This window comes from Anas acuta, chromosome 12 (assembly GCF_963932015.1).
Source record: "Anas acuta chromosome 12, bAnaAcu1.1, whole genome shotgun sequence".
NCBI classification, from domain to species: domain Eukaryota; kingdom Metazoa; phylum Chordata; class Aves; order Anseriformes; family Anatidae; genus Anas; species Anas acuta.
In genome coordinates, this window is record NC_088990.1 from 19,953,276 (window position 1) to 19,968,683 (window position 15,408).

A 15,408-nucleotide genomic window follows, 5' to 3' on the forward strand; every position below is an offset into this window, starting at 1 on the left:
AATTTCCTGAAAATGGATTTATCGCAGAGATCAACAATGAATCCTAATGTAAGAACACATCCTATACAGAATGTTTACCATACGTCTTTACACTGGCAGATGAAGAAGAAAACAAAACAAACTAACTAAAAACAATCTGCAAATTGCAAATTCATCAGGCTAGGATTAGCATGCCTTTTTCACAGTTACGTTATGAAGTGAGGTATCATGAGAAAACCAGGAAAAGCATAAAACAATATAAAATCAGATATAATTTGATTCAGTCATAGGATATAAAAAAGAGGGTGTGTTAGTTACTACTTTCACTGTTTCGTAAGATTTTATTTACCTTTAATTTACAATACATAAAGAATACAGTATATATATGATTCATGATTATCATTGATAAATGCATGAATGCTATTGCTTCCCAGAAAATTTCAACATAATCCAAAGACATGAAGCTACTTTTGCTGGGAAACTGGCTCTACAACCTTTCATTTCATGACTTAATAGAAAACAAAGCAAGAAACAAAAACACATCTAGTTACACTTCAACTTTAATAAATTTTTTTTCAAGTATGATTCCATTAAAGGTTTTAAACCAGAAAAATACTCGTAAAAATAAACAAAATAATCAAGAAACCAAGTCTTGTGAAAGTATTTTTGTCAGATTCTGTCAGAAAATCATTTCAGCGTGGATTTACTTAATTTTACATCATTTTTTCAGCTACTTAGCTTATATAATACGTCAGAATGCCCAAGAGTTTTAAAGCAATTAAAGATACAAGCTAGTAATCAATACTAGTTTGCAGCTTTTCTCTAAGTCTTTCATGTCCAGACAAGTAGAAAAAAAAACACCCCAGCTCAAATCAAAGGGCATCACTAGGCAACACTGGGTATTAGTCACATTGCTCTCCTAGAAGCACTTTCAAGTCAAGCCACAGGCAAGTGTCTAAGCATTAGGATAGCCTAGCTAAATTTCATGAGTGTAACGTGTAATACTTCTTAGAGCAAATGTTAAAAGAACATTTACCAGAAACAAAATCTTGTCAATCTTTCCCACATAACAACCTCTGTAAGTTCAGCAACACTCAGCTTGATTAGCAGTTTAAAGCCATTAGAAAAACGAGCAGTTTACTAGAACGGGCTGACACCAAGGACTCTTGTGCCTACTGGCTGAAGAATAAATACCCATTACTTTATTGGAAAGTCACCATCTCATGTTTAACACCTTCCTGTGGCTGCAGCTTCACGTCAGATCTGAGTTAAAACTTGCTGCCACATACAGAGTGTCCTGCTCTAGCTGCTTCCCCCTGCACCACCTCAAGTCACAACCGACTCTTCATGGTGCCAGTTCAGGCAGCTACACCAGTAAAAACAAAACAGAACAAACTATTCATTTACCTCTACAGGGTCAGGTAAGTTTTCAAAGACAGCCAAGCAAATGTTTACACCTCTGCCAAAGAAAACATCCTTTGCCCACATCCCCTAAGTCATGACCACACCAACTCACTGGTTTGATGCTCACTTGGCCAATAAAGCAGTTCTGTTGGCTTATATGGTACAAATATCAAACTCAGCAGAAAGTAAGTTTCCTGAGATTTTAGCAAGTTGACATCTCCAAGCCTGCTTCTAGGAAGAGAGGACTGCATGGGCAGCTGCTCCTGTCGGTTGCAGCCCCTTGATCCATCAGATGTGCTCCGGCATGAAAACTATCAAGCTGCACGGCTAGGATGGATGAAAATGCCTAGTGCAAAATGCTACCCAGCACTAGTAAGAAAACTCCAGTTCAACAACTGGGAAGTATACAGCTGAAGGATATAATTCAAACAGCAAAACTATATAGCCAAGAACAGCTTTTAAAGACAGTTTCAGGAGAATTTATCATACGTCCTACCACTAGCCAGAAAATCTAGTACTCAGCTTCATGCCAGCTCTTCAAAGAAATCTATTTTTGGAAGTTGTCCAAGTCATGCCCTTTCTGGATAAGGTATTCTGATCAGGTAGTACAAAAGTAAACTAAACTCAACCTACTTTCTCTTTCCTTCTCCTTATATATTTTAGATTCGGATTAGTATTTTTAATTTGGTTAAGAAGAATCAATTCCAAGCAGTTCTCACGTACTTGGAGGCTAGAAAAAGAGAGAGCAAAATTGCCCTTGAGTTAAACAAAACTGTGCATTAGACTAACAACTAACAAATACTGTAGATAAGACAAAGTTCATTCAAATGACTTTAATTACAAGGTGATTGCTAAACCCATTTAAGCTGAAAGAATATTTTCTAAAATTCCATGTTTTAATAAGACTTAAAAGAGTAATGTACAAAAGAAGACAGTATAAAAAAAAAGTACTTATTTTAATCTTCGTAATCCACAAAAAGCCTCATTTCTGGAAGCTGAAGTGAACCACTTGCTAAGTAAAGGCTTAGTTAGCATCAAACCTATGAGAGTGATTAAAACATACTCACTCTTAGGAGTGTAGTACAAATAGCCAACGTTTTAATTAAACTGACATTTAAGCAAACACATCATCAGTGAGATGGTGGTGTATGTTTTGCATTGTCATTTAAGAGGTATCTGGGAGGCTTTTACATGAAAGTACAGCATGTTGTATCCATACAGCATAAGAAACAATTCCCTTTCTCTACAGCTGCCTTCTTCCTGAGAAGGTTACAAATGAAAAGCAGGTAACCTCATGTAAGGAACCAGACTCCCAGCAGAGGTCTTAACTTAAGAGGATTACAGGGTCAAAATTCCAGCAGATGGAGAAAGGTTTTATCTGCACATTGAAGAGACACAGGAACTCTTGGTAACAGTTATTTAAAAAAAATAAATTAAATTCTTAGGCACTCAGACTTCTGAGTAGAAATTTTTCACTTCGTTTTCATATTTGCAAGTGTCTACACTGCAGTCAGCTGCTCAGCAGAATATGTTAACACACGCAGAGCTCTGTGCTACTGCAGCTAGAATGCTTCCCACACTTTCCAGGCGGGAAAAATGGAGGTAGAGTACTTCAGTAAACTGTTAGCCTAATTAAACACAGAAAAAGCAAGATGTCCAGGTTAAATGCTGTATCTCGAAGAACCAGGGAATGTCAGACAGCAAAATGCTCACTATGAGGCACTTGAACCCTTCTATCATTTTACAGAAAAGCAGAATTTAGCTGGGGAGGAGAGAGATGGGTAACAATTATTCTTACATAATTATTAGCTCCTTTATGTTATGTTACGTAACACAAATCCATATAATAAACTTTTCATAGCATCAGTCAACGCTATCATTAAATGAGGCATTAACCTATGCTTTCTGCTACCTCTTTGAAGTCACACACTCTGTAAGACTGTGTGAAAAATAAGTTAAAAAAAAACAGCAACGATAACATCTGCATGCTATCTCACCAACAAGGGAAACTACACATGGGAAATTTAATCTTAAAAAGAAAGTGTGGTAAAGATCAGATATTCCTTGTAGCCTTTCCCTGCTTTACAACTGGCATTTGCACAATCAAATAAGGTTTAAAAATAGCATAGAAGCAGCAATGATTCTGTCCATAACATTCTCCTCCACTAACGTCGCAGCTAAACCAATCTATTTATAAAACTGACCAGGAACAATAGGCAATAGCACCATAAGGATTATAGGAGACTATGAAACGGTATTACTAGGATGTACATTCACAGTGCGACTCACTGCACTTTTTAAAAGAGACTTTTATGTACTTGCAGAAATTTGCACGGTTTGTTTAACTCTGACATTTACATCACTAGCATATGATTAGTATTATTTTTAATGCTCAGGCAAGACGTGGATTTTCATTCTGGGCTTCAATTCATGGAAACAGAAATGTCTTAGGTGAGCAGTTTACTACTCTAACTGCAGAAACATCACAGTTTACTCAGACATGATAAGAAATACTTTCAGTCAAAAAATCCCCAAATATGCCAGCATAGTAATGTACTGTCCACAGCCCACAGTAAATAAGGAATGCCTAGGAAAAAAACAGTATTGTACTGTACCACTCACGTTCTTCCAACCCTTCTGTACAAATGATAAGCTTTTTCTCCATATCCTCATTGGAAACACTTATAATTTAAGCATTCTATGTGAAGATTATGATTTCTCCTAATAAACTCAGTAAAATTACTGATTTATTCCATCAGCCAACCAATTACTGAAGTTTTCAAAACTGAAATGTACCGTACATGATAAAAAAAATGGTACTGTGATGATCTCTGGTGCAGCAGCTGCTGCAGTAAGACAAGGCTTTAAAAATTAGAGGGAAAAAAAAAAAAAACAAGAACAAAAAAACACACTTTATTCACATCAGAAACAGAGACTTCATTGGAATTTTCCATTATCAAAATAATCCCATTATGGCTACTTACATCTTTGCTGTAAGAGAACTGTACAATATATATAAATATATATATATATAAAGCAACGTTAGTGCTTCTTCATTATTAATCATCATCATCTTCTTCTTCATCGCTGATCACATATTTCTTATGCTTCTTACTTGCTTTGTCATCATCCTCTGCTTTTCTCTTTCCAGAAGGTTCACCTTCCTGAAGGTGAGAAAGGACAGGAAAAAAAAACAAACAAACAATATTTCAGGCTAAAATACTCAGAAGAAAAGCAGACAACAATTATTTCCTGGAAGAAAAGCAGAATTATTAGTTCTAGTCTTCCCACTTCATGCTACTGTAACAACAACAACAAAAAAGTAAATCAGCAAGAGTTTTTGTTTTGTTTGTTGTTGTTTTTAAACAAACAATCCACACTCTAGCATCAAGGAAAAAGACTGATGAGAAACCACTAGTACTAAGAATCAACACCACAGCTTACAGTCTGAGAAATATACGTGTAGGAGGCTTTGAAGAGATGGTCACAGGAACTTAAATCATTTAGACTTCAGTTACTCACCAGAATTCATGAGGAGCTAGATATTACTCGATCAATTGAGGTAACATCATTTTACAGATAGCTTGATTGTTTTTTTATATTTAAAAATAACTCATAACATTTAATTCAAATGCTAAAATATAGACACTAACGCATGGAGTGAACTAAAATCTAGCATTTTCTTGTATGTAAAACGCTTAAGGAGGCATGGTGGGATACTTGTTGATCTCATATTTTTCTACCTAAAAACTTGAAGGAAAACATTTAACTTCATGATACAGATACAAGTCTTGTCTTCGTTGAAAAATAAACCCTAATATCAGAAATAAGCAAGTGGTTCACAATGCAGAGCTGCAGAACAAATACTGAAACTGGATTAAAGCTGTTTGTTTTAATACAAGAACTGTTTGTTTTAATACAAGAACAGAGAAAACAACAACAAAACATCAGATTCTGATTAACTAACCGGCCTACAACAAATTTCTGAATCGCTTCCCTTTACCTCATCTACATTTTGAATTCAACTTTTTTTTTTTTTTTTTTGTCATACTGTACTTCCAGTTAATTACCTGTTTGAAAGCAATACCATAATGACTTTTACAGGCTGGATGACCAATTTCTAGCACCTAAATATGAAGTCAGTGGGGTGATTGTTAATCTAAACACATTTACACCAGTGCAGGTTAAATCATCCTTCTAAACAGCAAGTTGATTCAGAACACTATGAAGACATTTGCTCACACTACAAGCAATTAGTTGCAAATTAAAAACTCATCAGTTTGGAAACAAAAAATAAGCAGTAACTTGATTATTGCTTAAAAAGAAGTGTTTTAGAAATACCCTCAGTTCTAAGTAACCTCATCTCTTTTTCCATTATTTTTTTAATTTATTTTTAAGAGCAACACACATTAATTGGATTTTAAGAAGCAGCAAAAGACAACACAGCTTTTTGGAATTTCAATGAATTACTTTTTATTCAAAGCATTTTCTTCTATATTTACAGTAAATTAGTATGGCGAGAATCTGAATTATGGAAGAATTTTAAGCATGGGAAACAGAAATTAGTATGGGTGGGAAATCTCAATCATAGCTACTTCCTCAGAACATTTATTCTCTTATAATCTGGCTAGGTTATTGTTAAATGATTCACCTTCCTCTTTAGCAGGCTATCTCCATTAACTACAGTAACAATAAAGCCACTTGCCATGTGATGATAATGTGCATTAATAAAAGGTTGATGTTTTCAGTACTGGTAACAAATTGTTACTAGGAGGGAGATTTGGGCTGTGTTGTTGACTGACAGCACATAAAAGCAAGTCTGTGTAGGAGGAGTTCTTTGTTTCACATATGTGGATACATATTAAAAAATATATATATACTTCCTACCTGCTGACTGAAAATAAGTAGTTAGGCTATCCAGATTTATTCTCCTGAAGTTGTAGCACCCCTCTGTGGCCCTAATCGGAATATTGCCTTTACATCATGTAACTGTAAAATGGAGGCTACCATTCTCAAGCAGCAGAAAAGTCCAGTTGACTAGATCCTTTCTTTTCAGAGACTAGAATTGCAAAATCCTAACGTTGATTGCTACATTATAAACTAACAGCTAGTAGTTGTCTTGTCAATAAAATAATGAAGTAAATAATTTCTACTAACAGACACTAGCAGAGCTCTCAAAATTACAGTTTTGTCTACAGGCCTGACTATGGCTTTCTGAAAGATTAGTCATATTTTCCAAAATATTAGATTTTCCTCAATAACTAATAACAAGCCAGGATCTATGAATTTCAAAGAAAAACTCATTTTCACTCCTGCTTCATAAAACACTTGCATATTAGTGCAAATACTCAGCGAACAATATAGGAGGAATAGCATCACAGTAGCAAGAACATACATTCAGAATGTAGCAAACATCTCAACAGGCTGGGAAATACCTGGCAAGAAATTTACAGGAAGCACAATACAGAAATGGAAATGACAGAAATCTTACTCCTCAAAAATCAAAATTTCTCATATTAGAGTTATGTGTCATAGTGAAAACTATGTCATATATTGCTCATTTAAACAAAACTTCAGAGATTCAGCAGCTGTGATTAAAGACATCCGACATGCATTCTCTAAAAGGACATACTGCAATCTATACTGCCAAATTGTTCTTTTAAGATGCTTTATTTTGGAAGCCTTTAAAATTCAACAGTAAGATTTGAGCCATCTCAGCAGCTGTTAGAGTAGCATACTGGACATAACAATAGGAAAGCACTTAAAAGAAATCTGGGACAATAACTACGATGATTTTAACAGTTACAATTAAAATAATCTCTTAAGGGAAATAGTGATATAAAACTTTCAATAAAGAATTGAAAAATATTCCACAAGCTTCCTGGTTCCACTTCTAATGTTGAATGAAAATAGGTAAGTTTCTAATCTGAAAAATGATAACTGTCAATCTTAAAATGCACTGTTAAACACCAGCATGGTATCTGAAGAAGCGACGTTGCTGGAACAAAAACTCAAGATGGGATATGCACAAAGATTCGTTTGCTTATACCTAGCACTGGTGAGTTACAAACCAAAAAAAAAACCCTGAAATTTTAAAAGAGGAAGCAGCACTACTACTCTAGCTAACAGTTAACTTGATAGTGGTGTAATGCTTTGGATGATTTTCAAGTGATGGATAACATCTGTTTAGCATCGGATTAACTGCACCTTAGGGTTTTTGTTGTTGTTGTTGTTGTTTTTTAAATCTTCTATTTAAAAAGGAGTAGAAATGTTATATATGAAAACTCTTCCTGTGTTTTCACAAGAAACAGGAGAGGACCTTGTAGCTTAGGAAACAAGACTGAACTAGGATTCAGATGTTGAGTCTTTCTACTCCTTGCATAATTTCGGTCAAGTCATTTTACACAGCCCTGTATCAATGTTTCCATCTTTTAATCAGCAATAGTAATAGTGACTTCCTTCAGATACCACTCAGGTCTATGAACTGACATAGCAAATACGAAATTGGCATGATTAATTACTGTTGACAGCATGCCAAGTCAAATACTACATTCATCAGAGCATAAATGAAACTACAGAAGTCTCAGCTTTAAAAAATGGATTAAGTGCAGGAAATGTTCCCGACTGAAAATGAGTACCTTTTTCAGAACAAAATCATTTTCTTACCTCATCACTAGTCAGTTTCTTTGCCTTGAGTAGTCTTTGTGTTTTATCTTCATCTGAGCCCTCATCGCTGTCAGAAGAATAGATTCTAGCGCGTTCCTCTACAGGAAAAAAAAAAAAAAAGGTATTTATCTGAAATTGGTCAGGAAAAAGACATTATAAAAAACGCTTCTCTTAGTCTCACAAAAGGCTCGCAGAATCTAACCCCATAAAGGAAATAAACTTAAAAAAAAACGAATTTACGTTTCCTTATGTATCAAATTAAGCAGTAAAACACAGCCTTACCAGGACTCTCTTATGAAATCAATCCGTCTGAATTACATAAATCCTACTTGTCTACTGGTAAGGTTTATTACCTCTGATGCCACCTTTATATCTGTTTTTGATAGCAGCTAGACTAATAGCATCATCTCCCTCATCCTCTTCTTCATAGCGATCAGGTTCTAAATAATTTGCACTCAGACCACGCTGGTGCTGTTTCTCTCGCATTCTTCGCTGCTGAGATTCTCTACGAATGGAAGCTCTTAATCTCTCCTCTTCTTTCTGTCCAAACAAAGAAACAATATATGAAGATTGAGGGAAAAAAAATAATAAAATACTCAGAGTATCTTGTATTCTGCTGTAGCTTTTGAAGTCATTTCACAGGAGTGGAAAGACTGTACCTAAAACTGATTTTTTGTAAATGTAAGGTAATGCAATTTCAAACAAAAAAGACTGCATGCACAAACTGCACCCATGGTTAACTACTCTTTCCTATAAAACTACTCTTAGCTATAACTCAACGGACTCTGTTTTTCAAAAATACATTAAATGTTCAGAAGTGTTCAGCTAGATTACAGTTGTGATTATTATTATTTTTTAAGATTAAATCATCAGATAAACAAGTTCTATGTGAGAATACCTTAATCATTTCTGTCCGCTGAGACTCTGGATCACGACCTGCCATTGGCAAAATACGAATTTTCTGGGTCTTTGAACATCTATCTGCCAGAGACAAAGTCATCTTCCTGTGAGTGGCGCTGTCTGTAGAGTGTGGCCTGTTGGAGAATTGCCATGGGTTAAATACTTCTAAAAAGAATTTATCAATTTTCAAATGACAGTTGCAGGGCAGGAATACTTAAGGTTTCAAAGATTCATCTGCACAAAAGTAAAAGCATTATTACTATTATTTTAAATCTTGTGCACTATAATAGCTACTGGAGACATCAATTCCTCTCAGCAAACTGGCTGCAGTCCACCACCACCCTAAATAATCATCCTCACATTTCACTGCAATATCCCAAGGCACAGTCACCATCCTGATGGCCATCATGCATCACAAGAAAGGTTAATTTCAGAGAATATTAATAATTCTGATTCACATGAGGACTTGCACTTAAAAATAAAATTTATAAAAAAATACATGTAGTCTAGATACTGCGGTGAACAGCATATTAGCCTTTCAGACTGGGAAACCTACCTGAGGAAATATCTTTCCCAAATATGCATAAAAGAGCACATTCTTACAAAACAGCTAAGCTCTGGAGGTTTACTAATTGGTACCTTTAATCTTTTTGTACTAGTCACAACATTTATTTGCAAAAATAGTAACATCATTTGATACGGAACATCGTGTTTACCTGAAGGTTAACTTTGTCTTGAAAACAGCCTGTCCTTGTAGACCTGTCCCTTGTCTGATAAACAAATGGTTGTGATCTCCCTGCAGTGGTGCCTTGTACACATCAAAGACCTCATTTCCCAAGTGGAGAGACATGCTTAAAAGAGATTCATATTATCAGTTACTTGATAAAGTCACTGCAGTCCATTTTTTGCCTCATTTATAAAAAGAGAAAGCCTTCACATTTCCTTTTTGTACACAGCCAATAATTGTATTTCAATCCAAATGAAGCAGAGCATAAAATTTTTAAAGCACCGAGACTAAAATAATTTCTGCTATGCAGAACTGACAGTGAAGTTTGTTGACCTTTCAATTTTGCACGCCACGGCATTTCACTGTGAAAACGACTGTATTCCTTCAACAGCAAGAAGTCCAAACCAACCTTCCATCCGACCACTTGACTATCCGGGCATTACTTTCTCTAATCTCATTCCCTTCCTCATCTCGACGCATCCGCCACCGTATTGTGTTTTCTACCTGTCAGAACATAAACTTCGTTTTAATTCATAGTTTAACTAATAGTAAGGAATACTCTGGTAAAATACACTCTATAAAGATTGAGAATTACAGTTAGAATTTACTGTATGATGCAAAGAAACAAAGGTGAAAGGGATGGCTTTTACAGATGAAATGCAGATCTGAAGGGTTTGTTTGTTTGTTTTAGCATTACTAGAACTCAGCAACCTTCCTCAGCAGTGAACTGGTCCACGCCTTCATAACCTGAACCATAAGTCAAAACACCATTCTAAAATACCAGAAATAGACTTTGAAGAAATGTGGCTATTTGAGGATAATAGAGGAAAGTAAAATTAATATTAATATTATACCTTGAGTTTTAACCTAGTTCTACCTTCTTCATCAAGCATCTCCTCATCTTCAAATTCATCCTCATAATACTGGGGATCAAAGGGTCTGTAATAAATTATACAATAGTCTTTATTCTTCTAAAAAATAAGCCAGATTGTTCTTGTGCAAAATAACAGGTGCTTGAAAGGTTTAAACTATACACTGCACACAACAGTAGGCACTGCAGCTGTGAGACAGCCATTTCCACACTAATGTAATTTACTGCATTGATTCTACACCACAGGAGTTCTACCCAAGTGTCTTCACTACCATCAATTACAGCCACTTTAACAGACCCTCTAAATGGCTCTAGCTAAAGCAAGCAAGTCTGCCTCAAAAAGGTTTCCTCGGTATCAACATGATGAAGTCAGGGTTAAATTTATAAATAAATACACATAATTTTATACAGGGAAAATCAAAATGAAAATCTTTTATAAATGTGGTGAGCTATAGATTTTCTCAGAGCACAATCTTTTTAAATTTGAATATGAGAATCAACCAAACAGAAATAAAGAGACTGTTCTTTTTCTTCAAAAAGAAAACCAACCCTAAACAAAACAAAAACACAAAACACCAAGAACCTGACAGCTGGGGAAAAAATAAGCCCACTCAATAGCCTAATAGTTTCAGGATCGCTTGCAATGGAAAGAAACAATAATCAGGCTCTGCTACTGTAAAATTCTACTTTCAGTCCTGTCTGACCCCAGTGATCTTCAGGACATCTATCACTGATTACAGCCACTAACTGAATTCTTAATAGTTCTGTCCTTAAACAGTCTATAGCACGAAAGCTAGGGAGAATGATTTAACTAAGGTATGACAGAAACAATACTATGCTGCCCTGCAAGAAGATATGTATTAAATAATCCAATAAAGTTCCTAACAGAACACCTGAAGAGATGAAATTAACAGCAGTTTACTAGAGGTGCTGATGGTGGGCTTTGGGGCCACATTTAACATCACAAGCAACTCTATTAATCTGTTTTGTTTCTTCCTCTGAATTCCAGAAAAATTCTTTTGCTTGGGTTAGGTAAAAAGTAAAATAAGTAACCAATGTCCCTTTTAATACTTAAATACCACATTTAGCACATGCAGGAGAAAAAGAAGCTTATTCTAAAATTCAGAATGTTTTTATCACTCAAAAGTGCATAAAGATTCAGTGTATTTGGCTTTCATGTCTCTGAGAGACTCAGCCTTCGTTACTTTCAGTTAAATCATACATACGTACACATGTATGATTTTAAAGACAAATTTTATTCAATCAGGCTGAACTCCAAGTTTCTAACATAGTTACTCAGTTCTTGATTAGCTAACAACCAGGCAAGTATTACTATTGACTTACCATCACTAAAAGTATGCACCTTAATGTTAACCATTTTAAAAATGACCAATAGATTATTGCTAAAACAAAAACAACATAGTGCAACACTTAAAAAAAAACAAAAAACAACTTATCATGTATTTAATACAGAATTACCTGGGCTCCACACTAAGGAAGTTGGGCAGCTTCACAAAATACAAATCATTACCCAAGTCTGTGTTTACTTTTGGTATTTCAACCTCTATTCTTGTCTCTGGAATAGGCTCTTCTTCCTGCTGTTCTTGACTCAGTCCATTCTCATCCTAAGGACAAAAAAGCACAATAAGCAAAAGTGAAAAATGTCAGTCTGTCTCCTGGTGCTGTAATAAGCATTTATATTTTGCCTGAAGAAAAGCCATCAATATGCAGAGAGAGATCAGAAAGCTTCTGATAAAAACACTTCCACCATTTCCGTGAAAGCAATCCAATTCAGCATTTTCATATGATGCTTAAACAATTTGAAGTATCAGCACAAACTCAAGAAACCAAAGACAACGGAAACAGCAAAAGAGCTGACATGCAGTTTTCAGCTAAGGATGGAAGAATCTGTGGGATAGCTTTTCTCAGATTTAAAAAATAATAATAATTAAAAAAAAAGCCTAATGTTTTTCACTAAAACATTACCAAACTCAATCAACATTCCAGACTTCAAAGTGGAATGGCAGCTTATTTCTTTCAAAAGTCACACGCCTACTCACAATGGGCTGTCCTGGAGTTGGTGGTTTGTCTTCTCCATCACTGCCTGAGGAAATGTCATCTGCACCTCCAAACAGGTCCATGACATCTGCATGTTCTTGAGGAGAAAAATTGCTACTTTAAATACATCTATATGGAAACATACACACCTATATACAAGTGCAGAAAAAAGGATCACATCCTTCATTCTTATTATCACTTAAAATCACCTACAAAGATTAAAAAAACGCTAATGATCACAAAACACAGATTGTTTTCCTATCTTGCAAGAAAATGCTTCCCCTTGTGTTTTTAAGCTGAAGATTCAAGGTATGTTTTCCTGGAAAGACCCTATCAAATGCAAGAATCTAGCTGAAAAATTATGACAGAAGAATCAAGAGTCTATGTTTGTCCTCAAGTTCATACAATTTAAATACAAAGAACAATTTAAATATACATAAAAAACAACTTCGTTGCACATTTTGGAAATTTTATTTCTCATTAGAATCAACGCCTTTTTCTCAGCTAACTAAATGTCATAAAAAAACAGTATAGGCTTTCTCAGGCTCTTCTGATAACATACACCATGTCTTGGTGTCTTCTGGCAACAGCTCATGAACCAGCACTCATGAAAGAAAAGCTCCGTCTTTCACAGAGGAAACTGAGAGACTGGCAGAGCTAAGTAGGAATAATCAGCAGACATACAGCTTGTATTTTCAGCAGTGTTCTTGCTGTGCCATTTTGTCATTTCCATGGCACTACAGTTACTCCATATAGAAAATGCTATCAATTGTATCAAGTCCCAGAGCAGGTGAATGGCGTGCTTAAGATGAGAATTAAAAGACAAATGAACCGAAAGTCCACAAAACAACCCCACCATTTACCTTTCTGTCCTTCTGTATCACTGTCCGCCTCTGAATCTGACGCAATTGGTTTCTTTCTCTTCATTCGCAGAACTTCATCCTCGCTATCACTACCTCTTGCAGACTCTACCAAGGAGCATAATGACTCACAGTAAATCAAGAATTTTGTTGCACATATTTCAAAATTCCTTTGTATTATTAAATTTGATCCAGATGGAAAGGAATTTAAATGGGCTTTAAAAAAACGTTATAAAGATGACTGTAATTAAAAGCTATGTGATTAATGACTTTACATTTAAGTTGGAATCTTTTCAAGCCAATATGAAGTAAACAATAAAGATCAAAACAGGCCTATAAGAAGCAAATCATTACCCCTGTATTTGGTCCTACCAGATTTCCGCTCTTGTTCCTCCTCATCAGAATGCTGGGCCCTTTCATCATCATCAGAGTTCTGCACCTTCTCCTCGTCAGAATGCTGGGCTCTTTCATCATCATCAGAGTTCTGCATCTTCTCCTCATCTGAGGCCTGCGGCCTCTCCTCCTCATCGGAGTTATGCATCTTCTCCTCGTCAGAGTTCTGGGCTCTCTCCTCATCATCAGACATCTGCGGCCTTTCATCTTCATCAGAGTTCTGCACTTTCTCCTCATCGTCAGAGTTCTGCTGCCTCTCCTCATCATCAGAGTTCTGCTGCCTCTCCTCATCGTCTGACTGATCACTCTTGTCCTCCTTGCCCCACTTCTCATCCTCTGAATGTGCCTTTTCAGACCCATCTCCCTCTGAATGATGACTGCCTTCATCTGACCCGTGCCCTCGATCATCCTCCTCATCATCGTGAGCAGCTTCTGAAGCACTGTGCTGATCCACGTCTGACTGATCATTATCTTCATGCTCAGAATGTCCTGAGGCTTCGGAGCGATTGTACGATCTGTCAGAGTGGTTGTCGCTGCCTGTATGATGGGATGCTCCTTCATCCTCGCTGTCATCTCCAAACAGTTCTTTATTACTAGGTTTTATTGCCTCCCTATCATCGTCCTGGTCACTGTCGCTTCCAGAAGCGTTACTGCCAGAGCCAGCGTTCTCCTGATCGGAATCAGATTCGGATCCAGAGTCGGAATCTGCAAAACAGACATCACCCCTTTAAACACTAAATAAAACATCCCTACAGGGAGCCTCACGAGAAGATGAGTATCGATTTAAAAAAATAATAATAAAATAAACAAAAGAAACAGCACCAACAGAGATCTATAAGAAAGAAGCACGTGAGTTACCTACGACAACGAAATAGAAGGTGACGTGAAATGAAAGGCGTAACGAAACCTGACAGGCGCCACGTTAAGGGCTCACCGCCAGCTGCCAAATAAGATCCCGAAGTTTAAAAGGAATCAGTAATTACACAAAAGTGGAAACAGCGAGAATTTCAAACACGGAACGACGCAGTTTGCGAAACCTTTCACGTCTCAGACCGCCGCCGTTCCCTCAGACCCAGCTCCCTCCCTGCAGCCTGTCCCCGCCCCGCCGGGCAGCACACGGCGCTCCCGCCCCGCGCAGACCCGGGGCAAAGCCCTCAGGCGCCCGGCGTAACGGCGCCGCTCCGACACCGCCGCCCCGCTCCCCGCCCTGCCGGGAGCGGCCAAGCCCGAGCCGGGAACCGAGGCCTGGCCGGCCCGGGGGGGCGAGCGGCAGCGGCAGGGCCGGGCGGGGCCGGCGCCGCGCACCTTTCTGCTCGGCCTCCGAGTCGGCGTCGCTGCCGAACAGCTCCTCCATGTCAGCCATGGCCGCCGCCGGCGCCGCGCAGTGACGCGGTCCCGCGGCGCCCCCCGCCCACCCCCGGCCCGGGGCCGGGCCCGCGCACGCGCCCTCCCCGCGCGGGAAGGCGGCCCCGGGCAGCCGCCATCTTGTGCCGCTAGCGCCCCCCCCGGCCCCTGCGTACCACACGCGGCGCCCGCCCAGCGCGGAGGGC

The 15,408-nt window shown here is 37.6% G+C and overlaps 1 protein-coding gene across 2 annotated transcripts; it reads right to left on the reverse strand.

The window, feature by feature from the left end:
- Positions 1-289: 289 nt before the first annotated feature.
- LEO1 (LEO1 homolog, Paf1/RNA polymerase II complex component) lies at positions 290-15,309 on the reverse strand. Of its 2 annotated transcripts, none has more exons than XM_068696350.1 (12): positions 15,164-15,309; positions 13,838-14,563; positions 13,469-13,573; positions 12,608-12,702; positions 12,027-12,172; positions 10,531-10,615; positions 10,086-10,180; positions 9,666-9,800; positions 8,948-9,083; positions 8,403-8,589; positions 8,050-8,147; positions 290-4,543 (listed from the first exon to the last, which is right to left on the reverse strand). In XM_068696350.1, exons 1-12 carry the CDS (start codon positions 15,219-15,221, stop codon positions 4,475-4,477), a joined length of 1,935 nt encoding a protein of 644 aa, XP_068552451.1. In that variant the 5' UTR covers positions 15,222-15,309; the 3' UTR covers positions 290-4,474. The 2 variants fall into 2 exon arrangements, with proteins under 2 accessions (XP_068552451.1, XP_068552450.1); XM_068696349.1 differs by having other exon boundaries at positions 290-4,547.
- Between the last annotated feature and the right edge of the window lie 99 nt (positions 15,310-15,408).

Bases quoted from the DNA above. Each gene is read 5' to 3' on its own strand.
- LEO1 (XM_068696349.1), bottom strand. From the start codon at position 15,221: ATGGCTGACATGGAGGAGCTGTTCGGCAGCGACGCCGACTCGGAGGCC. The intron at 13,574-13,837 runs GTAGGACCAAAT...GCTCCTTGGTAG, and splicing joins GGAACAAGAGCGGAAATCTG to AGTCTGCAAGAGGTAGTGAT. The intron at 12,703-13,468 runs GTAAATGGTGGG...TTTCTCCTCAAG, and splicing joins TGATACAGAAGGACAGAAAG to AACATGCAGATGTCATGGAC.